Source organism: Saccopteryx bilineata, chromosome 1 (genome assembly GCF_036850765.1).
Source record: "Saccopteryx bilineata isolate mSacBil1 chromosome 1, mSacBil1_pri_phased_curated, whole genome shotgun sequence".
Classification (NCBI taxonomy): Eukaryota; Metazoa; Chordata; class Mammalia; order Chiroptera; family Emballonuridae; genus Saccopteryx; species Saccopteryx bilineata.
In genome coordinates this window covers 121,652,700-121,679,800 of record NC_089490.1, presented here as the reverse complement: position 1 = coordinate 121,679,800, position 27,101 = coordinate 121,652,700, and the positions used below count along the sequence as shown (strand labels likewise).

General features: G+C 38.8%; 1 protein-coding gene across 1 annotated transcript; it reads right to left on the bottom strand.

Annotated features, from left to right (window-relative positions):
* Nucleotides 1-204: 204 nt before the first annotated feature.
* Nucleotides 205-26,876, bottom strand: CMAS (cytidine monophosphate N-acetylneuraminic acid synthetase). Its single transcript, XM_066264673.1, has 8 exons — nt 26,500-26,876; nt 10,923-11,065; nt 10,627-10,782; nt 5,509-5,642; nt 3,314-3,408; nt 2,780-2,951; nt 1,869-2,022; nt 205-802 (listed from the first exon to the last, which is right to left on the bottom strand). Exons 1-8 carry the CDS (start codon nt 26,757-26,759, stop codon nt 612-614), a joined length of 1,305 nt encoding a protein of 434 aa, XP_066120770.1. The 5' UTR covers nt 26,760-26,876; the 3' UTR covers nt 205-611.
* Nucleotides 26,877-27,101: the final 225 nt, after the last annotated feature.

The window sequence follows — 27,101 nt, the reverse complement described above, 5'->3', positions numbered from 1 at the left end:
AGTCAGTATACAACCTTTACAACAGATCTTTGGTTATCAGTATGGTATAGATGTGCTATATGTATATGTGTATAATCAGGAGCTTTACACTTGGTATTTACTGGTTTGTTTCTTGCACTCACTGCATGGTCAGTTTTAAAGGAAATCAGGGCATGTTTGGTAAATTTCTTCTATATCTATAGCAACAAGGCAGTTTTCATCAAATCTGTGAAATGTAATTTTATTAATTAATAGAAGAGCATGTCTTACCAGATTCACTGTTCCCAAATAAATAAAATCTCAGCATCATTAAAAGCAAACAAACAAACACAGTTTTACAGGGTACAATACAAAGTCAATTCTCATCATGTTCTTGCATTTACTAAAAATGTGAGAAAGACTGTAATCGATCTCTAAATAATTCCCTTGCATAAGGAGGAAAGTACAGCACAATGAGTTCATAGGTTTTAGACTGACAACTTGAGAATACTTTGCTTGAAAAGAGATGAAGATATAATCACAAATCAAATCACTTTCTTTCACATTAGAACATGGAATTTTACTTAATTAAAAATAAAAGTAAAGTAACTGAAGAAGGCTATAAACCTTCTTTCCCAACATTCTACTAATTTCTATTTTGAGCAGGAATTAACAACCTTTTCCATTAGCAGGAAAACGTGCTCTGCAAACTCGCGGAGGGCGCCGCGGCCTCCATTACACTTGCAGATATATCCCACAGCCTTCTGGGCGGTGGAACAGGCATCAGCAGGGACAGCGCTCAGGCCCACCTTCTTCAAGCACTCCTCATCAGACACCTCATTTCCTACCAAGTAAAAGATATACTGGTCAAATATTTAAAGAGATAAAGAATATTCTTTCCAAACAAAGCAAACAGAAACCCGTAAGTAATTCTGGTAACTTTAGTATCCTAACACACTGCATATAAAAATACTACAGATTAGATGGAACAAAAATATTCTGAAGTATTTAAAAGTATAATTGAGGTATAGGGTTTTTCCCAAGCAATTCAGAATAAACTCATCCATTAAAGAAGATCCCCAAGTTCATGTGGAATAATTACCAATGTTTTGGATCATTTATCAGTTTTTTCTCTATTCTCTGACACATATAATAGCTAAAAATATCCAGAGTATGTACATATATATAAGTATTTGTGAAAGAGACAGAGCGAGGGAAAGGCAGGAACAGACAGACAGGAAGGGAGAGAGATGAGAAGCATCAGTTTTTCGTTGTGGCTTAGTTGTTCATTGATTGCTTTCTCATATGACCCCTTGCTCAATCTAGTGACCTTGGGCTCAAACCAGCAACCTTTGGGCTTAAGTCAGTGACCGTGGGGTCATGTGTCTATGATCCCATGCTGAAGCCATCGACCCTGTGCTCAAGCTGAATGAGCCCTTGCTCAAGCTGGCAACCTCAGGGTTTCAAACCTGGGTCCTCTGCATCCCAGTCTGATGCTCTATCCACTGTGCCACCGCCTGGTGGCCAGAGTATATTTTTTATATATTAGGAATCTGCTAAATGCTTTACTTGGATTATATCATTGATCCCTATAATAGACAATGACAAGATAGACTTTTTAACAGTTCCAGTTTACAGATAAGAAAACCAAGGCTTTCTATACCCAAATTGGCTAGTCAGTTCTGTGGTCTGACTCCATAGTATGTGATTGTAATCACTCTACTAGACTACATTTGATCAATACTATCAAAGTAACCATCAGAAAGGCTATCCCAATTTAATACTTTGGTCAGTAGTGTAAGAGAGTTTCTATTTCCTTACAATCAGCTGAGAATTTTCTTTCTTATTTCTCTATTTCTTTTTTTTTAACCCTGGTTTAATTTATTTTGGCTGAATAAAAAGATACCAACCAAGATAGGCCACTTCCTTCCAGCACAGGCCCATTTCTTTTCTCCATTCATCGACAACTGCTAGCTTGTCTTGTACATTGACTTCCATTTTGCAATCCAGTTTTAAGGAAGAGAGTGTCTGCTTTGAACAGGCCCTTTCTGAGATTAGCCTCACCTTACACAAACAAACAGGGCAAAATGAGAAATAAAGGAAACAGGAATCTTTCAGAGTAAGATAATATCTTCTTGTAAATAACACAAGTAATAACTGAGTGGTCCTTTAACCTTTTGAAGAACAAATTAAATAAAACTATCTGTTAATTTAAAATAATAAAGCTCTAAAATATTTTCTATCTAGTAGTCCTGTGAGACACAGTTTTCTACAGTGGAAAGGCTTATGTCTACAGGTAAAAACTACAACATACACTGTCTGAAGCCAATTTAAGGTCCTCCTATAATTCAATCTATCTAAAGGAAATACTCTAATTTGTTTCTTATACTGCTTAGGAACATATATGTAAGATTTCTAATGAATTATGAGAAAACATCTTAGCATTCATTTCTGAAAACACATAAATATTAAGCTATTCTGAATTAAAATTTTTAATCATAAAAATAAGCTACATTTTAAAGTCCATAAGATATTTGCTTTTTTTCTAAACACTGACACCTATCTTTTATTAAATCTTTTTTGTTGAAAGATCCTATGGCAACTAGATGTTCATACTTATTAAATAAACAATAAATACTACTTGTTGGTTGATATTTTACTCACCTAAAAGTAAATAGTATGAAAATCTGCTAGGCATGTGAAGGCTAAATTTCAGATATTTTAATAGAGAATATTAAAAATGTTTATCTCATTTCCTGCACATATTCCTTGATCTTGAATCATAATCTTATAAAACATAGCTATTTTCAGGGGCACATACCTCAATACCACTCTTCTTTAATAAACTTATGCCAATAGCGTCTTTTACATCATAAGATATTATTTCCTTTTGGTCTCCTGATACATAAATGTGGCCATTGGTGAGACATCCATCAATACAGCAAACCAGAAGTTTTATCTCCTTAAACTTCTCTTTGCCAAAATAGCCATATCTAAAAGAAACCAAATAGACCTTTGAATACAAGTGCAATACTAATCACTCCCTCTCATCTGGCTAACACCTATGAACTTAACCCACTCCCATTCAGTTATTCAAACATTATCCTTCGTATTTACTTCATATATATACTGCAACTCACAGTGGAGACTAAGCAGTACAGTCTAAGCAGACTATGTGTTTCTCAACTTGTTGAGTAAGTCATCTAAAGGAATATTTTATTATGTTTTCTTCACATAAGCAAACTAATGAAGATGGTTGGAGTACCACAAATCAGTATTCACAAGTACTATTAAGCATATCTACTGAAAACAATGTCAAGGTCTCATGCAAAGGCTATAAGTGTCTTATTTTTACCTTAATACTCTTTGTTCTGCAATAGGCCAATCAATATCCACATCTATATCCACACTGTGCTCAGCTCGCATTTCATAGTAGGCCATTTTTCCACCCTAAACAAAGTAAAAATACCATGAGTACTGTTTTTACCATATATCCACACACATCAAAAGTTTCTAATGCAGAACAACTATTCATTCTACAGTCCTGAGAAAAATGAATAACCCGATAATATTAACATATGCAACAAATCCTTTTTTTTTTAAGGGGAAGCTTATCTACCCCCCCCCCCCATATATTCAAACCACATAAAACAAAAAAAACCTTACATTTTTCAACTTTTATATACACAGTGCAAGCTCTCATTTTTCTTTGAATGGATTTCTATTTTAAGACTGCATAAAGTAGAAATAATACCCTCCTTCAGTTTTTTGACCACAGGGATCTTTTGTTCTAGCAGAATCTCTCATCATTCAAAAGCAAGCATATAAATGTTTTTGGATTTTGTTCCTATTTGAGACTAAGGGGCAAGATAGGTAAGGACAAAACAACTGTAGGATCTATTGTATAGAATTATCTCAGATCCCTGGGCTAGAGATGGGAATGAGCAATACTGTCTGGGTTATATGTGGGCAACCACAGGGATGGCTTCCTGATCCTGGGATATGGGGGCAAGAGGAGAAGCCTCTTCTACATTCACTTCAATGCCAAGATCCATTAGTGGGAAATGTCATTATTCAGAATTGCTGGTCTTTTCACAAACCTAGTTACAATGAGAGACTTCATTTTTCTCTATCATTTTTCTCTACACTTTTAGGAAAGGATCATACCACAGTTCGAGAGGGTGGTATCTATATCTGTCAAATTGAATTTTCCTCAACACTCAAACTTAACTGAACAGCCAGCCTACAGTGTGCCTCTACACTGACCAGAATATTGAAAAATAGTCTTCCCTCAGAACATGAGTCACATTAGACTTTCTACTGTAGAGAGTAGAGTTTGGGTTTTGTTCTTAATGCTATTTTTTGAGTAACATTGTATTTGCCTTGAGCCGATTACTTCATTTCTCAGAGCTGCCATTTACTCTGAAAAACTGGTCTAGGAATGTCTACTTTGTTCCGTTGAGCAAGAATAGATAAAACAATATATTCAAGGTTATATTGGGATAAGAGAGAACTGTAATCAGTTGTCCTGATGCCCAGGTTGGTGCTATTTTACTTCTACTATACACAATTTTTTTTTTTTTTTTTTTTTTTTGTGGCAGAGACAGAGAGAGTCAGAGAGAGGGAGAGAGAGGGACAGACAGACAGGAAGAAAGAGAGATGAGAAACATCAATTCTTTGTTGTGGTTCCTTAGTTGTCCATTGATTGATTGATTTCTCATACATGCCGTGACCTGGGGGAGCACAGCAGACCAAGTGAACCCTTGCTCGAGCCAGTGACCTTGGGTCAAGCAGGTGAGCCCTGCTCAAACCCAATGAGCCCACGTTCAAGCTGGCGACCTCGGGGTCTCAAACCCGGGTCCTCCGCATCCCAGTCCGATGCTCTATCCACTGTGCCACCGCCTGGTCAGGCTTTCTTTGTTTCTTTTTAAAGCAACAGAAGTTATTCATTCAACTATACAGCCACAACCTGACAATAACACAACCATAAATTCAAGTTTTGAATGAAATAATATGAGCACCAAGGCACATGCAGAACATCAATACAGTGGTACCTTGAGATATGAATTTAATTCGCTCTATAACCAAGCTCATAAGTCAGTCAACTTGTATATCAAACTGCCAATACTGGACCCATGTGCCAATGCGCCAACTAATGGCAGCTTCCCAAATCACAACTTGTATCTCGGAATTTCACTAGGATCTTGAACAAAAATACAGACTGAGTTGCAGCTCGTATCTTTAAAAAAAAAAAGTATGTTGGTCTGTTCGTATCTCAAGGTACCACTGTACTTGATTCATTTCTTATCTTAATATTACAGTTATAGCAGAATCCCTTGCATATTTACTGAATGGATTCCAAAGATCAGTTTGGGGTAAGCCTGTAGGATAAATGCCTCAGATAATAAATCCTGTCATTTACTGCCTTTCCTCCAAGGGTTGATATTTTCCATTATGAACTGTGCTGTACCTCTTCCCTAAAACTCCAAGTATACACACAAAAGGGTTTAAAACGGTTTTGTTTTGTTTTTGCAAAATGAAAGCACAAACCTGTAGGTAACCCATCTCTATCAGATGTCTTTTAGCAAAATAAAACGAGCCATTTTCATATAATTCTCCATCCCAATCTTGTCGGCGGGGTCTTTTAGCTGGATTCAAATTCAGAGGTTCAGTCACTTCACGAACTAAAAACAAAAAGCTACCGTAAATCCACATTGCTTTGGATACTAAAAGTATTCATTTAGTAATTTTTTGAAAAGTATAAAAATTAATTCAGATTGTAGAGTATTTCTGTATCTGGATAAATAATTAAAAAGATTTTAACTAAGTTCCTAATAATTCTGATGACTTATTTTTGCTTTATAATAACAACAATAATAGAGAGATAATCCACATAATTAAGATTTTAAGGTATTTATATAAATAGAACACTTTGGGAGGACATCAAGGCAACTTTAAAGTAGCTTAAAAAAAAACTGATTTGTCATAAAATACCCATACTCAATATTTGCCTCCTTTAAACTATTTCTCATTATTTGTTTCTACAGATATACAATGTATGTATTATTTACCTAATATAGCTGCAAAATTACTTTCATGAAATTATCATAGAAAAGTGAATTTTCCCATTAAATTACTGAAACTTTTATAGACAGAAGTATTTATATAATGTCTTATGCATTCTTACCCGTGGTTAAAATCAATGCTAACCATAATAATAAATAATGTTTATTTATTTATTATTCTTGGTAATGAAGGCTCAGCAATATCAACATTAATTATCAAAACACAGTAGAATATATGACACCCTCAGTACTGGTATATAGGGATTCTCTTGCTTTTCACTTAAATTTTCCCAAATTGTATTTGTGGATGTGTATGGGTACGTATGCACTCATGGTCTGTGTGTGTGTTTAATAGCTGGTGATTCTTCAGAATTTTTCTTCACTTTCGGTTGTCACTTCTGTAAATAAAGGCTTCTAGGAATAACCTCCACATACTTCCCTAACTAAACCATTCTCTGCTCAGCTCCACTCCATCTACCAAGAGTTCACTAGTCACCCACTGGCCCATCCGTCCTCCAGCAACACCCATGTGGTTTGTCCAGGAGGTGCCGAGGGCTGCGGACACTCTGGGCCAACAGGCTGGGGGGCTCTAGTCTCACTCTGTGCTTATCCACCATGTGGGCTCATTTCCTTATCTGAAGAATGGGTGTTTTACCCCACAGAGCTCTTTGAGCACTCAGGTGCTTCCATAGGCTTTTTTTTTTTTTTTTTTTTTCTCAGAGAGAGAGAGGGATAGACAGGGACAGCCAGACAGGAACAAAGAGAGATGAGAAGCATCAATCATTAGTTTTTCATTGCGCATTGCAACACCTTAGTTGTTCATTAATTGCTTTCTCATATGTGCCTTGACCGCGGGCCTTCAGCAGACTGAGTAACCCCTTGCTCAAGCCAGCGACCTTGGGTCCAAGCTGGTGAGCTTTTTGCTCAAACCAGATGAGCCCGTGCTCAATCTGGCGACCTCAGGGTCTCAAACCTGGGTCCTCTGCATCCCAGTCCAATGCTCTATCCACTGCACCACCGCCTGGTCAGGCCCATAGGCTTTTGTAAAAAAAAAACTGCCCACTCGTGGAGGTTGGTTTAATGTTCTTGCTGGGGAAGCTCCCAGAGAGGCTTCTGGATGCCTCCTGGGTTGGTGGCTGAGATGGCCATTCCCATGCTGGGGCTTCCCAAGCTGGAGGCCAAGTCTGGGGCTCAGCAGGATGAAGTGCCTTCATGGTAACCCGCATTCAGAGCGCACACTGCAGGGTGTCTCACAGACTCCTGTAAACCTCCAAATGCCAGAAGCAGGTAGGATCTCCTTGCAGGACTGACCCCTCAGTCCCTAACCTTGTTCCTTGGGTGTTTTAGTTTCATTTTAGCTAAAGCCAAACATGTAATGTTTGATATCATTAGGAAAAATACTCAGCAAACATATACTGAATATGTGATATAGTTTTCTAGGTACTGGATACAGCAGAGAGCATAACTCTTTACTCTCATGAAGTGTGCAATCTACTGGTAGAGACAGACAATAAGCAAATAAGACTAGATAATTCAAGTGGTACTGTGAAGAATAGGAAAGAGAGGAACAAGTCCTTCCTGGGTAAACAAGGATCAGTGGCTGAATTCTCACTGGGGATATTTGCTTAGTCTGAGGAAGAGGTAAGAGAAACACCAAGTTTGGCATACACGCAGGAACTTTACTGAAATAAGGCAAAACCAGAAGGTTTCTTTTGTGTGTGTGTGTGAGAAAGACAGACAGAGAGAGGCAGAGAAAGAGACAGAGAGAGGGACAGACAGGGACAGACAGGAAAGGAGATGAGAAGCATCAATTCTTCATTGTGGCTTCTTAGTCTCCTTAGTTGTTCATTGATAGCTTTCTCATATGTGCCTTAACTGGGGGGGGCTACAGCAGAGCGAGTGACCCCTTGCTCAAGCCAGCGACCTTGGGCTTTAAGACAGAGACCTTTGGGCTCAAGCCAGTGACCATGGGGTCATGTCTATGATCCCACGCTCAAGCCAGCGACTCTGCACTCAAGCTGGTGAGCCTACACTCAAGCCAGATGAGCCCATGCTCAAGCCAGTGACTGCCGTATTTCAAACCTGGGTCCTCCATGTCCCAATCTGACACTCTATCCACTGTGCCACTGCCTGGTCAGGCCAAAAGAGTTTTTAATGGCCCTGTGGACTGGAGTCACAGATTGTCATCTGCAGGAACATCAAACACAGAGCTCAGTCTTCCCACCCTATATTCCCCTGCGGGACTCTGCTCAGTGTGCTGTGGCACAGGGAGCTGGGAATCAGCTGGAAGGTAGGGAGAAATCATAGTTTCATAGTGCTTAGATCCAATGTTCTGTTAGCAGAGGGGTATTAGCAATACATCCAAGGTATATGTCCTGACAGGACACCTGCATAAGAGGTGGACTAAAAGTACAGTTGTAACCCAACCCAACTCCTATTTAGATCAAAGTGATTAGCCACTTACCCTATTCAGGAAGGTTTGCTCTTCCTGGAAGAAAATAACATACAGTCCAGTCTCTATGCCTGGCATATGACAAAGTATAATACATATAAAGAAGCAGAAATACATGGCCCCTAATTAGAAAAAAAAGTCATAGAAACAGAACTATAAATGACACAGATGTTGGAATTTGCAACCAAAGATTTTGAAATAACTATCACGAACATCTTTAAAAAATTATACAAAATAATTTTTAGAAAAGGATGGAAAGATGGAGCATTTCAGCCGAGAATAGAATCTCTAAAAAAATAACCTAAAGGTCATTCTACAACAACAAAAAAGGTATCTAAAATAATTCACTGGATAGAATTTACAGTGTACTGGACAAGTCAGAAGAAATGATCAATGAACCCAAACAGAAGTCAATAGAAATTACTCAAGTATGAATCACAAAAAGAAAAATGCACAAACAATACAGAGACTGTGAAAGACATTTGACACCATAAAATTTATTAAAATCCATGTAAATTGGAGTGTCAGAAAGAGAGGTGAGAGAAAATGTGGCACAAGAAATATGTTAAGAGAAGTTTTGAAAACTGATTACAGATATCAACCTATAGATATGAAAAATTCAGAGAACTCCAAGTAAGGTGAACACAATGAAAACCACAGTGATACAAATTAAGAGTCAAACTATGGACAATAAAAATAAAATCTTTAAAGTAGCCTGAGGAAAACCATATTTAGAGAAACAATCATTACAGATGATTTCTTTTTCTTTCTTTTTTTAATTGTATTTTTCTTAAGTGAGAAGCAAGGAGGCAGAGAGACAGACTCCCACATGCACCTGACCAGGATCCACCTGGCAAGCCCCCTAGGGGGTGATGCTCTGCCCATCTGGGGCCATTGCTCCATTGCAAATGGAACAATTTAGTGCCTGAGGCGAGGCCATGGTGACATCCTCAGCGCCTGGGCCAGTTTGCTCCAGTGGAGCCTTGGCTGTGGGAAGGGAAGAGAGAGATAGAGCGAAGGAAGAGGGGGAAAGGTGGAGAAGCAGATGGTCATTTCTCCTATGTGCCCTGACCGGGAATCAAACCTGGGGCATCCACATGCCAGGCTGACACTTTACCACTGAGCCAACCAGCCAGGGCACAGCTGATTTCTTATAAGAAATAATAGTAGGAAATAGTAGAATGACATGTTAAAGATACATCTTCAAAAAAATTAATATCTTAAGTTATATATACATGTTAGAGAAAATTAGGCCAGCTTTCATTCAGTCAACAAATGTCAAGACACCTAACAAAAACCACAATGCCTTTCCTCAAGTATGTTATATTTACCTATTTATTGGTAATTCTATTCTTTATATTTTGCTAGTTTATCTGGTTAGAAATCAGGCTCCAGCTAAACTCTATGGTAAAGCCTTCTTACATACTTTGGTAAGCAATTCATTTCTGAGGCCCTTCAAAACTTTTTGGTGAATGCTTTCTATTCCCACAATTCTATATGGTTCATATGGAGTTTATCAAACATGTCTAGAAAAACATAAAAGTATTTGATCTAGAAAAATTATACGTCAATCTCAGAAGGCAAATAAAGGGTTAAAATGTCCTTTTGTAAAAAGTAAAGCAAAGAATTAGCCCTGGCTGGGTAGCTCGGTTAAAGCATCAACCATATACTCCAGAGTTGTGGGTTTGATCCCCAGTCAGGGCACATACAAGAGTCAACCAATGAATACAAAATGAGTGGAACAACCTATCAATGTTTCTCTCTCTCTCTCTCTCCCTTCCTTTCTCTAAGGTCAATAAATTTAAAAAAAAGAAAAAAGAAGAATTAATTTAGTCTCACTGCCTTGCCTCAGGAACGACAAGATTTAGAACTGATTAGAAATGTCATTACCTCCTACTGTTAAGGATCATGTTCTAATGGGCACAAAACAAAATCAACGCTTCAGATCCTATAGAGATGTTTACCTGAAACCTATGTACTTTTATTGATCAAAGTCACCACATTAATTTCTAAATTAAAAAAAATGTAAAGAAAAAATTAGATGTCCTCTTTTACTGCTCCCTTTTCATTTTCCTCACTCCTAAAGAATATTTACATATGAAAAAACTGATTCTCCATAAAATGAACTAAAATACTGATATAACAGATTACCTCCTTTCTGAATTTCGCTCCAACGAAACTGATGACGTCTCACAACAGAGAAGACAGAATCATATCCTTCCTCTCGAATCATTTCTGCAACTTTTTGAAGGTCAGAAGGATGTAAACATGGAGAAGTAGCTTGAATATTTCCTACAATGTCAACCTCTTTAAAAAGATAAAGCAAATCAAAAGGACATCAGAATAAAGTTCTATGCGAGACAGTTATCTTAAATGCAAATGTTAAAATGTTTGTGCAATGATAAGTACATTGGAAATTATATAGAATTTTGAATAAACTATCATACCATTGTGATAATTAAGAAATTCTACAATGGCATCTAATGAGGTAGAGCTGTCTTTGGAAACTTCAGAACTTCTTCGATGAACTTGTGCACCAAATTGTTTGGCCACATTCTCAATTTCATCATGGTCCGTTGAAACCCACACACTGTATAGATATTAAAAAATAAAAAATCCAAATCACTAAAAGAAATCATGAAAGATAAAAAGGAGCTCTAAAATCCCCAAATATACCTTACATAATGTTAGAATAGTTTTTGTACCATCAAAATAATGTCACAGATCCAAAGTACTGTAATATTAAAAAATTATGAAGTATTCTGAATATAAACAATATTTTAAATATCTGAATAAATTCCCTAGATATATTTACATATAGAAATATTTATACTACATATATATTGTTACTTATATAAATATTATTTATGTAGCTCTACATATAGTTTCATAAAATTGTAAAGACACTTGGTATTTTTAAGGCTCCTGGAATATTAAGGAAAATAGTAGCTCTAGAAGTTCAAATCTAAAAATAAAAAAGATCTTGCTTCTTATTCCTCATCCAAATATAAAATATTTTTTTCATTTTTTAAATTCATTTTAGAGAGGAGAGAGAAAGGGAGAGAAAGAGAAAGAGAGGGAGAGAGGAGAGAGAGAAGGTAGGGAGGAGCTGGAAGCATTAACTCCCATATGTGCCTTGACCAGGCAAGCCCAGGGTTTCGAACCGGCGACTTCAGCATTTCCAGGTCGACGCTTTATCCACTGTGCCACCACAGGTCAGGCCCAAATATAAAATATTTTATAAAATATTTTAATATACTTGGTAAGAAAAATAATGGACTTGGTTAAGCTGAAAGTTTCAAGTTTATAAGAGACTAAATGATAAGTCTGGGCTAAGTATAACAAAAATAGGCAACTTTTTATTTTGCCAATTAATGGGCATATAAATGTTTGAACATAATCGGTTGGGTTACAGGCCATTGATAACAGTTAAAGGAGGAAAGTTTAGCTTAACAGCTCTATTAACTGCATCTAATACAGTTGTCCACTTAGGCTTTAAATAAATGATGACTAGAAACAAAACACTCTTCTGGAGGGGTATACTAGTCTCTGCTGAGGTTAAGTTTCCCAGACCTTTACAAATCCCCACTGACAGAATCTGAAGATGTGACTATTATTCTAGCCAGAGTTTTAATAGTGATGTTACATAAAGAGTCTTTGGCATATGCATATATATATATATTTTTATCCCCTACATTCAACATTCTCTAAAGAGGAACTACAAGTTTCTAATGTTTTACTCAGTTGTCAAGTGTAAAAAAAGTCAGTAACTAAAAAAAATTTTCTGACATCTCTTTATTTCATTTTTAAATTTAAATTCATTTATTCCCTTTAATATTTGCAGAAGGAAGACTTAAATACAGAGGTAAAGTCAATTAACCAGCCCCCACCCTGATCCCCCAAATTTTTTTCTAAGGATGAGTCCCTTGGTAGGACTCAGGGGTCTCATATCTACTGATGCCACTCTGTGTAAGCCAGAACATAAAGGTTCCCGTCCTCCTCCATCTCAACATCTGAAATAATCTGGGGATAGGTATCTCTTTGGAGAAATGTCACAGTCAAAGGTATACAACAAAGCAAAGCATAAATGAAAACCTAGAAAAAATTTTAAATAGAGAAGGTGAAGGGAAGGTGGTAAAATGGTAAAAAATTAAAAGTGAACAGTAAAAATATATATGGGTCCTTTGACATATAATTAATTCATATCACTAAGTGAAATAAGTTACTAAAATCATTTACTTCTTTATTATCCTGATCTTTACTGTATGAAAATTCACCACCACCAGATTCAGTGAATTTTTTGAAGTGCTTAAAAGATAAATAAAAATAAATAAAGGTTTTGGAAAAGGTTTGTTTGCTTGTTTTTCTTCTCCACTTCCTTTTATCATTCATGAAATATTTACTTAGTGCCTACTCTGTTTCAGGCACTGGGCACTAGTCTGGACACTGGAGTATAGAGGCCATTTTCCTGAGAAACTCTGGGCCTATTATGGAGACAGAGGCCAACACAGTACTATATTTCCCTTTAAGCCATTAAGAAGAGAGATAAGGAAGCAATAATTAACCTTTCTATAATGTCCTACCTTTACAAAGTATTTTTATAGTGTGGGCTGTATAACAGATGCTAATATATATATTTGTTGAATGAAAAAGTAAATGGTTGAGAGCATAGGCTGTAAAGTAAGGGGTTCAAGTCCTGGCTCCACCCCATTTTAGCTATATGACTCTATGCAAAATCCATTATCTCCCAAAGCCTCAATTTTCATTAAAATAGAGGTGATAACAGTAGTTACCTCAAATGGCTGTTATGAGGATAAACTATAAATCACAACACAGAATGAATATTAAATAAATATCGCTATTCAAAATAATAAAATAGAAATGGTAATTAAAAAAATCTACAGTCATTTAATCCTGACTAACTCTGTTAGAAAGAAAGCTGAAGTTCTGCTTTCTGACTACCAAAGGTCCAAATATCTTATTTTATGTATTACGCAAAGCAGTGCACTGGGAATATGAAAATAACACTGAAAATCCAATGATCATCCTCTATTATTAAAGAGTCTAAGTAAGTAGGTAACTTTCCTTTGGTTTAGTAAGGGGAACCAGGTGAGGAAGGGCAAAAGAGAAAGAATGAGCAAGTGAACAAACAAGCCTAGTAAAATTTAAATCAAGTTTAGAGGAAATGTCAATGTCTCAAATGACAATGGCTTTGCCTCACATGAAGTCATACTACATCTAACAGGATGAACAAGAATATCAACTATGGTACCTTTGAAAGTTATTTCAAACCATACGCTCACACTTTAAAGATAATACAGCACAGGCCTTTCATTAGTCCTAAATCCACAACCTAGAAATGCTTACTTTTCACAACTATATTAGGTAACATTTAAAAAAATCCATTCGTGAGAGAAATGTGCCATGAGGAGGGCTCCCAATACGTCTCCCAGAAATTTCAACAAATTCAACTAGAGACAAAAACAATCCCAGGAGCATCTGAAATACACATACACCAAAGGTACAATTGGGCAAAAAGGTGGCTGAATATATAACCCACTCTGAAGGAAGACGGAGAACGGAGTATTCTGCTTTCCTCACTGACCTGAGCAAGGGCTGCTTTCACTTGGAACTGAGAGAAAGCGAGGGCTGGGGGCATGGAAAAAGCTGGGCTAGGGCAGAGACGTTCAAGCCAGGAGAGAGTGTGCCTGAAGCTCTGTGCCAGTGGCAGACCCCGGCAGAGGTGGGCAAGCAGTTGCCTTGTTTACTCCTGATATCCTGGTCAGCGAGCATGGACAGTGTACGAGTTGTTCCTCCTAGCGCCCTGGGTGTGGGCACCCATGTTCCCGGACAGAGGAGCAGGGTTGGAGACTGTCAGCAGTAGCTTTCTGCGTGGGCTGCAACCAGAGTCTTGGTGTAATTCCTGCTCCCCGAACAACAGCGTGTGGGGAGTGCATGAAAGCTGGCTTCCCCTACACCCGGACCTCTCTGGGTGGGGCACCTCTGCCAGCCATACAGGCTAACAAAGCACATTACCCAGGAAGAAAAATATGTAAGTGCTAGAAGGAGGGATGCGCAGGCAGCTTGCAGACAGTCTCTGGAGCAGATCTGTGGATCCAATCGCTGAAATTAGCTTAACCCGCAGTCTGCTCACTACCCAGCTGGCTTATGCTGGCAGCAGCTCTACCTGACAAGGTCTTCTTTCTCAAGCTGAGATCTAAGAGAACCAGATGGAGAGACGTGATATTTTTTAGGGCCCCTTGTTCTAAACACAGTGGCTGGAGCAACTTCCAGTCCGCCGATACAGGGTAAAAAACACATTCCTATGGAACAGACCTCAGAGAACACTGCAGAAGTTGGACAGGCTATGCTGTAGGCTTAACAAGAGAGAAGCCTACAGAGAGCAGTCCCACGGAACACTAAGGCAAATTTAACTAGACATACCGGGAAACCTTACAGGAGCCTGAACAGAAGTCAACATGCCCCCCTACCTGCTTAAGCTGGTGGCTGTGGTCAGCAGAGCTTTTGTACTCAGGGCTGTGCTCTAAAAGGACCTGGAGGAGGGACTTGACAGCTTTTAAGACCTCCTGTTCTACAGGCAGTAACTAGGGCATCTTCCTGCCAGCCGATACAGGTTATAAAGTGCAAAAAGCCTGGGGAGAGCGGTCCTGCAAAGTGCTGAGGCATAGTGGACACACCTGGAGGCTCATAGAAAGACACCTTGAGAGCAACTGGCTCCCAGCCCTGCCTGATTACACTGACGGCTCTGGTTGGCAAAACCTTACCCAAAACCCTGCGTTGAGTGGGGATAGAGTGGGGATTTGGCAGCTCTTAGGGCCTCTTGCTTTCTAATCAGTGGCATGGCCAACTTCACAGCTGGGTCACCAGGCTGCTGGTTTAGGAAGGAGAGACTTGGAGAGAGGCTCTGAGAAAAATGGACTCTCACATTGTTGGAGCCAGCAAACGCTAACAAGCCCTGACTACCAACAAGACTGAAGCCTAGTATATGTCATCACCATAGAGACACATCAACTGCAAATCTCTACTTAAGAGTGCCACAGGGGCAGAGCCTGGGGTACAGTGCCACCAACCAAAAAGAGAGAGAAGGAAAAAGGAAGAAAATAACCTCTCAAAATCAAGAATAATCCACAGTCTTTATAACTTTTTTTTTTTTTTTTCCATTTTTCTGAAGCTGGAAACAGGGAGAGACAGTCAGACAGACTCCCGCATGCGCCCGACCGGGATCCACCCGGCACGCCCACCAGGGGCGACGCTCTGCCCACCAGGGGGCGATGCTCTGCCCATCCTGGGCGTCGCCATATTGCGACCAGAGCCACTCTAGCACCTGAGGCAGAGGCCACAGAGCCATCCCCAGCGCCCGGGCCATCTTTGCTCCAATGGAGCCTTGGCTGCGGGAGGGGAAGAGAGAGACAGAGAGGAAAGCGCGGCGGAGGGGTGGAGAAGCAAATGGGCGCTTCTCCTGTGTGCCCTGGCCGGGAATGGAACCTGGGTCCTCCGCACGCTAGGCCGACGCTCTACCGCTGAGCCAACCGGCCAGGGCAGTCTTTATAACTTTTTCAACTTTTTTTCTTTCGTTACTTTTGTCATTTTTTTTCTTCCACCTTGGTCCTTTTATCCTCTTCTTGTCTTATTCTTTTCATCTTGAACTTCATTACCCATAGGTAATTCTCATTCTTTTTTTTTTCTTTCTCTCTATGAGAGTCACATTCCAAAAACCTTAACTCTCCCTTTTTTTTCTTTCCTTTTCTCTTTTTTTTTCTTTTTTCTCCCTCTTTTGGTTTCTTCTTTTCTCTTTCACTTTTCCTCTTATTCAATCCTTACTCACAAACTATTTTATTTTGGATTCAAATTTTTTCTTTGTGGCATTTTGTGTGCTTTCTACTTCACTTTTTAACTCATTAGCATTCCCCCCAACCCAGGCTATCCATTCTATGTAGTTTTTGTTCCACTTAATACAATAGAATTTTTTCTTTTTTTTGTTTTCTTCTTTTCTCTTTCACTATATCTCTCATTTGATTATCATTTACATGCAAGTTATTTTATACTTGATCCAATTTTTTTCCTTTTAGCATTTTGTGGGCCCTTACCTCGTTTTTTGCTCCTTTGTCACTCTCCCCAACTCAGGCCCTCCGTTCTAGGTAGTTTTTGTTCCATTTAGCACAATATAATTCTCAGTTTTTCACGGTATTTTCTCAAAAAAAAATTTTTTTTTATTCTTTATCAATTCTTATTAGTGATATTAATAAAACCACCCTCAAATGCCATTAAGAAAAAGGAAATCAAATATCATGGATACAGAAGACAGAGATGTAGCACAGGTAGATGAGGGAAAAATCTATAGAAAAAAATTAGAAATCCTAAAATACTCAGAGATATAAAAGAAAACACAGAAAAGCAATTTAGGGAGCTAAAAAACAACTCAATGAACAGAAAGAATATATTACCAAGGTAATTGAAACTATGAAAACGAATCAGAGATGAAAAACTCAATTCATAAACTGAAAAATGATGTAACAAGCTTAGCTAATAGAACAGGCCAAAGAGAAGAGAGAATTAGTGACTTAGAAGACAGGCAACTAAAGGCACAACAGAGAGAAGAGGAGAGAGACTCACAAATTTTAAAAAAATGAGATAGCTCAGCAGGAATTGTCTGACTCCATCAAAAAGAGCAACATAAGAATAATAGGTATGTCATAAGGAGAAGAGAGAGAAAATGGAATAGAGAACATATTCAAACAAATAATAGACGAGAATTTCCCAAGCCTATGGAAAGAACTAAAGCCTCGAATTCAAGAAGCAAACAGAACGAGTTATCTTAACCCCAACAAACCTACTCCAAGGCGTATCATAATGAAACTGGCACAAACCAATGACAAAGAAAAAGTTCTCAAGGCAGCCAGAAAAAGAATACAACATATAAAGGAAGGCCTATTAGATTATCACCGGATTTCTCAGTAGAAACCCTACAAGCTAGAAGAGAGTGGACCCCAATATTTAAAGCCCTGAAAGAGAGGAACTTCAGCCAAGAATACTATACCCATCAAAGCTATCCTTCAAATACGAAGGAGAAATTAAAACATTCACAGATACAGAAAAGATGTGGGAATTTATCACCAGAAAACACCCACTTCAGAAAATACTAAAGGGAGTTTTCAGACCAGATACAAAGAACAAAACGAAACAAAGCCACAAGTAAAAGCTCCAAGAAGAACACAATAAAATCAAATTTAAACTATGACAACAAAAACAAAAAGGGAAGAGGACGAAGATTAACAGTAGCAAAGGAGGACCGACTGCAGAAGCACCCATGAGATAATGTACTACAATGAACATGGTAGATACTCTATTTATTACTTAATGGTAACCACCCCTTAAAAAACCACCACAGAATCACATGACTTGAAAAAAGAAGTAACAGAGGAAAGAAGTATGGATTACAACCGAACAAAAACAAATGATAGAAAAACAAAAGAGAAGAATCAAACTAGATACAAAACTAACAGAAAGCAATATATAAAATGGCAATAGGAAACCCTCCAGTGTCAATAATTACACTAAATGTAAATGGATTAAACTCACCAATAAAAAGACACAGAGTAGCAGAATGGATTAAAAAAGAAAATCCAACTGTATGCTGTCTACAAGAAACACATCTAAGCTACAAGGATAAAAACAAATTCAAAGGGAAAGGCTGGAAAACAATACTCCAAGCAAATATCCCCAAAAAAGCAGGTGTAGCAATACTCTTATCTAACAATGCTGACTGACTATAAGACAGCAACAGTAATCAGAGACAAAAACGGTCATTTCATAATGATTAACGGGACACTGAATCAAGAAGACATAACACTTCTTAATATATATATATATGCACCAAACTAAGGAGCACCAAAATATATAAGACAGCTACTGACTGACCTAAAAACAAAAACGGAAAAAAATACAATCATACTTGGAGACCTCAATACACTTCTGACAGCTCTAGATCATTCATTCAAACAGAAAATCAATAAAGAAATATTGGCCTTAAATAAAACACTAAAACAATTGGATATGATAGACATCTACAGGACATTTCATCCCAAAGTGCCAGAGAATACATTTTTCTCTAATGTACATGGAATATTTTCAAGAATTGACCATATGTTGGGCCACAAAAATAACATCAGCAAATTCAGAAAACTGAAATTATACCAAGCATATTTTCTGATCATAAAGCCTTGAAACTAGAATTCAACTGCAAAAAAGAAGGAAAAAACCCCACAAAAATGTGGAAACTAAACAATATACTTTTAAAAAATGAGTGGGTCAAAGAAGAAATAAGCACAAGCACAGAGATCAAAAGATACATACATACAAATGAAAATAACAATACGACATATCAGAATATCTGGGATGCAGGAAAATCAGTAATAAGAGGGAAGTTCATATCACTACAGGCCTATATGAACAAACAAGAGAGAGCCCAAGTAAACCACTTAACTTCACATCTTAAGAAACTAGAAAAAGAAAGACAACCCAAAACCAGCAGAAGAAAGGAAATAATAAAAATCAGAGCAGAAATAAATGAAATAGAGAACAGAAAAACTATAGAAAAAATTAATAAAACAAGGAGCTGGTTCTTTGAAAAGATCAACAAAATTGACAAACCCTTGGCAAGACTCACCAAGGAAAAAAGAGAAAGGACTCATATAAACAAAATCCAAAATGAAAGAGGAGAAATCACTGCAGATACCATAGATATACAAAGAATTAATGTAGAATACTGTGAAAAAACTATATGCCACCAAATTCAACAATCTAGAAGAAATGGATAAATTCCTAGAACAATACAACCTTCCTAGACTGAGTCATGAAGAAGCAGAAAGCCTAAACAGACCCATAAGCCAGGAGGAAATAGGCAAAACTATTAAAAACCTCCTCAAAAATAAAAGTCCAGGGCCAGATAGCTATACTAGTGAATTCTATCAAACATTCAAAGAAGACTTGGTTCCTAGTCTACTCAGTCCTCCAAATAACTGAAGAAGCAATACTTCCAAACACATTTTATGAGGCCAACATAACCCTCATACCGAAACCTGGCAAGGACAACACAAAAAAAGAAAACTACAGACCAACATCTCTAATGAATACAGATGCTAAAAAACTAAACAAAATGCTAGCAAATCGAATACAACAACATATTAAAAAAAATACATCATGATCAAGTGGGATTCATTTCAGAATCACAAGGATAGTTCAACATACATAAAATGGTTAATGTAATACACCATATCAACAAAACAAAGAACAAAAACCACATGATCTTATCAATAGATGCAGAAAAGGCATTTGATAAAATACAGCACAATTTTATAACACTCAACAAAATGGGCACAGAAGGAAAATATCTCAACATAATAAAGGCCATTTATGATAAACCATCAGCTAACATCATATTAAATGGCATAAAACTGAAGACTTTTCTCCTTAAATCAGAAACAAGACAAGGTTGTCCACTCTCTCCACTCTTATTTAATGTGGTGCTGGAAGTTCTAGCCAGAGCAATCAGACAAGAAAAAGAAATAAAAGGCATTCATATTGCAAAAGAAGAAGTAAAGGTTTCACTTTTTGCAATGATATGATCCTATACATCGAAAACCCCAAAGAAATCTACAAAAAGACTACTAGAAACAATAAGCCAATACAGTAAGGTCACAGGATACAAAATTAATATACAAAAGTCCATAGCCTTCCTATATGCCAACAATGAAACATCAGAAAACAACTCAAAAATAATCCCCTTCATGGTTGCAACAAAAAAAATAAAATACCTAGGAATAAACATAACAAAGAATGTAAAGGACCTGTATAATGAAAACTACAAAGCATTGTTAGGGGAAATCAAAAAAGATACAATGAGATAGAAGAATGTTCCTTGCTCTTGGATAGGAAGAATAAATATAGTCAAAATGACCATATTACCCAAAGCAATATACAAATTCAATGCAATTCCCATCAGAATTCCAATGGGATTTTTTAAAGAAATGGAACAAAAAATCATCAGATTTATATGGAATTATAAAAAACCCCGAGTAGCCAAAGCAATCTTAAGAAAAAAGAATGAATCTGGGGGCATTACAATACCTGACTTCAAATTATATAATAGAGCCACAACAATCAAAACAGAATGGTATTGGCAGAAAAATAGACACTCAGAGCAATGGAATAGAATAGAAAGCCCAGAAATAAAACCACATATATATGGTCAAATAATTTTTGGGGCCAACACACAATGGAGAAAAGAAAGCCTCTTCAACAAATGGTGCTGAGAAAACTGGAAGGCCACATACAAAAGAATGAAACTTGACTACAGTTGTCCCCTTGTACTAAAATTAATTCTAAATGGATCAAAGACCTAAATATAAGACCTGAAACAATAAAGTACATAGAAGAAAACACAGGCACTAAACTCATGGACCTTGGTTATAAAGAGCACTTTATGAATTTGACTCCAAAGGCAAGGGCAGTGAAGGCAAAGATAAATAAATGGGACTACATCAGACTAAGAAGTTTTTGCACAGCAAGAGAAACTGACAACAAAACAAACAGCCAACTAAATGGGAGATGATATTTTCAAACAACAGCTCAGATAAGGGCCTAATATCCAAAATATACAAAGAACTCATAAAACTCAACAACAAACAAGCAAACAATCCAATAAAAAAATGGGAAGAGGACATGAACAGACACTACCCCCAGGAAGAAATACAAATGGCCAACAGATATATGAAAAGATGCTCATCTTCATTAGCTATTAGGGAAATGCAAATCAAAACTACAATGAGATACCACCTCACACCTGTTAGATTAGCTATTATCAACAAGACAGGCAATAATAAGTGTTGGAGAGGCTGTGGAGAAAAAGGAACTCTCATCCACTGTGGTGGGAATGTAAAGTAGTACAACCATTATGGAAGAAAGTATGGTGGTTCCTCAAAAAACTATAAATAGAACTACCATATGACCCAGCAATCCCTCTACTGGGTGTATACCCCCAAAACTCAGAGACATTGGTACGTAAAGACACATGCAGCCCCATGTCATCGCAGCATTGTTCATGGTGGCCAAGACATGGAAACAAACAAAAAGCCCTTCAATAGATGGCTAGATAAAGAAGATGTGGTACATATATATATATTATGGAATACTACTCAGCCATAAGAAATGATGACATTGGACCATTTACAACAACATGGATGGACCTTGATAACATTATACTGAGCGAAATAAGTAAATCAGAAAAACTAAGACTGTATGATTCCATACATAGGTGGGACATAAAAATGAGACTAAGAGACATGGACAAGAGTGTGGTGGTTGAGGGGGGTAGGGGGGATGAGAGGGAAAAGGTGGGGGGAGGGGAGGGGCACAAAGAAAACCAGATAGAAGGTGACGGAAGACAATCTGACTTTGGGTGATGGGAATGCAACATAATTAAATGTCAAAATAACCTGGAGATGTTTTCTCTGAAAATATGTACTCTGATTTATTAATGTCATCCCATTAAAATTAATTTTAAAAATTAAAAAAAAAAACATTCATTCTGGGATTTACTTTCACAGCACAAAACCACTGTTGAAAATCAAGCGTTTAGAAACTCAGGTCTAACAATGACTTTCTACTAAACGAAAATGAAATTATCTCAGCATTTTTCTTTACTGTTAATTATCCAAGATAGTAACTTTTAAAGTATTGCTAGCTTTGATTCTGAGCAGACCAGAAAAATCTGCTTCGATTGAGTCAAATTATTATTTTGCACAAAATAATCTCCAAAGTATACTCTAGTCCTGAAAAACACAAATCAGGCAGATTTCTTTCATTTCCTTCCTGGGCAAATTATCTGTTGAAGAAAGAAAGTAGATGGTGAGAGGCAGGAAGTCTGCTCAAATTCCAACTGCAGCTTCAGGATGACTTAATTAAATTCAAACCGGCACATTTTAATTGAGGTTCTGACATATAAAGCATACCGAAGTGATTAAGGTATTGCCTGTTCATAGAAGCTTTTCATTTAGTAGAACAGGGGTTGTCTCAGGCCAAATCTGGTTCAAAAGAATGTTAGTATTAAAAAATACTTTGAAGATAATAACTTTCCCATTTTACCAGTTATGAAACTGGCCCATGGAAGAGATAAAGATTGTAAAAACCTTCAATAAAAGGGAAAAATGGTAAGGATAGATCATAACTATATGCCAAGCACTTATGCTAAGGATTGTATATACTTTATCGCAATTCCCTCAGAAAGCCTGTGAGATAGATACTTAAGTCCATTCTGAAGATGATGACATGGGGGCACAGAGACATTAAGTAATTTACTCAAATTTGCAGTTCATACATCCACACATTTTGACTCCAGAGTGATTTTATTTCTCAGCATAACGTGTGCACTAAACAAAGGCATGAACAACACTGCTATACATGGGGAAACAAAGGCACCATTACTTTCCACTGGGGGGACCAATTCACAGAGGAAGTAATGCTGGTCCCTCTATTATAAGCTAAACTTTCCAGATCCCTTGAAAGTATACCAGATAGCAAGCAGCTACATGACTTGAACAGAGAAAAATCACATTAACAGACAATATTGTAAGTCAGAAAAGGGAGTTAGAAAGATTATGCCCATTTTGTTATTAAGAAAATACTGCCTAGCGTGCGGAGGACCTGGGTTCGATTCCCGGCCAGGGCACATAGGAGAAGCGCCCATTTGCTTCTCCACCCCTCCGCCGCGCCTTCCTCTCTGTCTCTCTCTTCCCCTCCCGCAGCCAAGGCTCCATTGGAACAAAGATGGCCCGGGCGCTGGGGATGGCTCTGTGGCCTCTGCCCCAGGCGCTAGAGTGGCTCTGGTCGCAATATGGCGACACCCAGGAGGGTCGCAACATGGCGACACCCAGGATGGGCAGAGCATCGCCCCCTGGTGGGCAGAGCGTCGCCCCCTGGTGGGCGTGCCGGGTGGATCCCGGTCGGGCACATGCCGGAGTCTGTCTGACTGTCTCTCCCTGTTTCCAGCTTCAGAAAATTGCAAAAAAAAAAAAAAAAAAAAAAAGAAAATACTAGTTTTGTTACTTCTAATTACTAGTATTGGTATAGTGACAGATACCATAAGTGGCCCCAAGTATAAAATATTAGGGAGTTTATACTCTAGTCTAAATATATTAAATAAAACTGGCACAGAAAAAGCTAATACAGTACTCTAATCATTTATTGTTTCATGGAATTTTAAACAAATGCATTTTAATAAATGAAAACACAAAAACTATTTATAGATATATACTTCCCAATTCATAACAAATCCCTAATGTCTGCCATAATGACTGTTTATTGAGTTTTGACTTACAACATCTATTCCCCCTTTCGGTAACTGCACTCTAAGTTTTCTCCTGCTGAACCTCTCTGTCACCGTTTCAGGGGGTGATTCATTAATGGCTCCAGGAGTAGAAGACAGGGCTAAACCACACCAAGACAAGCACCGTGTTCTCATTGACACAGTGAGATCCTGTATCAAGGATGAGCAGGGGACCCAATGAGACTTACTGAGACTTTCAGTAAAATTGCAAAGAGGGCAGCCCTTTTTTACTAGACTTAAGCCTGGCAGAATATGAGTAATACTGTCATGGAAAACAATGCCAGATACCAGTTATAGCAGTAAGGACAGATTTTATTCATTTGTTAACTATTGCAATAGGGAAAATACTCAGCATGAACCGGACTTAAATTCTCCAAAACAAGGTTGGAGACGTGTTACAAACTGGGATGTGCTAAGGGAAAAACCCTGGGGTGTTATAGGGGTAAGTCCATGTGTGACTAGGCTATTCTGGGTGTGTTAACTAGTGCTTTATCCAGAAGAGAAACAAACTTACAACTTTATGACAGGAGGCAAGGTGCAAGTTGAAGCAAGGCACTTTTATCCTCCCTAGGGACTGGGAAGGAGTGAGTTATCTCCCAGAATGTTTGCATTTCAGAGATGGCTGACCTGTCCTTGAAAGTTTAGGGTGGTAAATTTAGATCTTAAAGGGCAACAAAGGGATTTATAATTGCAAGCTTTCTAAAGCAACTGTTATAAGAGGGGGTGTTTACAGGCTATCTGTTAAAACAAAAGTAAATTCTCAGGCAAAATTAAGCTTTCTCAGGCAGGCATTTTTAAGGGGTCGGGGTGGGGGAGACTGGGATCATCTTAAGAACATTAACTTTATTCAGCTGCTATAAACCATGTTCGAGTATGGTTGAATGAAGAAGTTTGAACAAAGTTGTTGTATGTGTGGAAAGTTCTGCAGTTCTCAGCTCAACCATGGTAATACCACAAAGGGAGAGCCTATATAGAAGTACCAAGAAACAGAGGATTCTGGGACAGACTGTACCACTGCTTACTTTAAAATATTTATTACCATTTGATAAATTTACAATAATTTGTTTGTATGTTCTCTCTCTCTCTCTCTATCATAAGGCAAGCTCCATGAAATTAGGGACTGGCCCTACTGTTACCCCTATAACCTCTAGTTAAGGACATAGAACAGTGCCTGTCACAAAGTAGTAAATATTTGCTGAATGAAGGAATCCTTTTGCTCTTGAATCTGACGATCTGACAGTACTTCAAAGAAGCCTTACCTTTTTTTGGTTAGCCAATTTGAAAAGGGTTTTTTCTCATATATGCAACCAAAGAGCTGTAAATGAGTTTCATCCTCAAGCTGTAATTTTGATTTCTGGTTCTCATCATAAGAATAAGATTTTACTACATCACTGCTGCCTAGATGCACCTTCTCTCACTCCTTGTTTTTCAATGTATACCCTTTTTAAGAGGGAAATATTTTCAAGTTATTGGGTTTCAAAAGAAAATCATGTCATATTTACCCTGGTTATTATTGCCTTGAATGTATACAGCAGAAATTACGGCTCAGTAAATGTTTACTGAATTGAACCAAATCCCCAAGTCTTTCCCTATCTCTCCTTTGCACACTTCCTGTTACATCAGTGGTATCTTCTGTGTGCCAGCTCCTTTGCGCCTTGCTCAACCCACCCTTTTTTTTTTTTACACTTTTTGGTACCTCCTTTTAAAACAAGATTGGGTCAATGAAAAGCAATTACCAGTGTATGCGTGTGGGTAATTAATATGCTTCAAGAACAGCCATCTCTTTAAAAACCAAAACCCAAACATCAAAAGGTTGAAACCATTTACGTTCCGAAGTAACACATTTAAATATTGAATAGAATTAGTTTGAAGTTACTACGTGTAAATTCATTCTTGGTACAAAATTCTACCTCCCATTGTTTATATGAATGACATCAGCTTGTAACTCCTCACCATTACAGCATATGGCAATGCCTCTATACGACGCATAATAAAACTATCCTTAGGGCAGCCAAGGTTCCCAGAATATGATAAAAAACCATTTATGAGCATATAAAACAGCCAGCTGGGCACTTTCCCACTGATGTCTCACCTATTTACATATGTAGGGATCTCTGGATTTTGCTGACTCACAGGAAGGTAGGTTTGAGTATTTCCCAAAGGCCAGGAAAGGATCTCCTGAGTTTAAGATTAGCAAGCGTCTACACCCCTACATTAGTAAGCCTGATGCCTCCATAATCGATCAGCACCCAGCGGCTATCAGACGCTGATGCACAGCACCCCACCTGCCTCTGTCTAAACGAGGTCACCTATTCTCGCCGACGTTTTCCAGGAGTGGCCTCCTGCACCCAGGGTGGTCAAGAGGCGAGGCAGGAAGACTGTTAAGAGAACATTTCCCTTTTCCTGGATGGCACTCTCAAGGGCGGGGCAGGAGCTGTCCCAAGCCATGACTAGGAGCAGCACCGAGCAGGGCGCAGGCTGGAGCCCGTCCCGCCGGGGCGCTCCGCCGGGGCTCAGACACCCGGGGTCCTGCACACCCGTCCAGGAGCCGCTGCCCCGGAGCCCCCGCGTCTCCCGCGGCCCGCTCCCACTCCGGCCCCGCCCCGGCCGCGCGTGCGCACCTCTGGAAGACCCCCGAGTCCAGGGCCGCACGCAGGACCCAGCCAATGAGCGGGACCCCGGCCAGGTGCTTAATGTTCTTCAGGGGGATGCCCTTGCTGCCGCCCCGGGCCAGGATCAGGGCCGCCAGGTGCGGCGGCTTCTCCACTCCTCGGCCCTGGCCGCCCCGGGAGTTGCGCTGCAGCTTGGGGGGCCGGCCCCGGGACGGCCGCCCCCGCGGGTTGGAGACGGAGGTGGCGGCCCCCTTCTCCACCGAGTCCATCTTTCTCCCACGCCTTCTCCCCAGCTTCTCCACATCCGGGAGCTCTGCTCTCGCCACCTCAGCTCCGCGCCGCCGGATCTCGCCGCCTCACCGCTCGCCGGGTGGCCGTCCCTGGCCCCGCCTCCGCCACGTCCCGCCCTTACGTGGAGCACGCTGGGAATTGTAGTCTGTAATTGCCTCTCCGGGTTTCTCTTAGGCCGAGTAGTCTGGGCTCCAAACCAAGCTGAACAGTGGAGTCCAGAGATGAGTGGAAGGAAACGCAGCTTCGGGGCATGCGGCTGAGGGAGCTGATATTGTACGGAGATTTTTAAAATAAGCAATACAGATTATTGATCTTTTGCT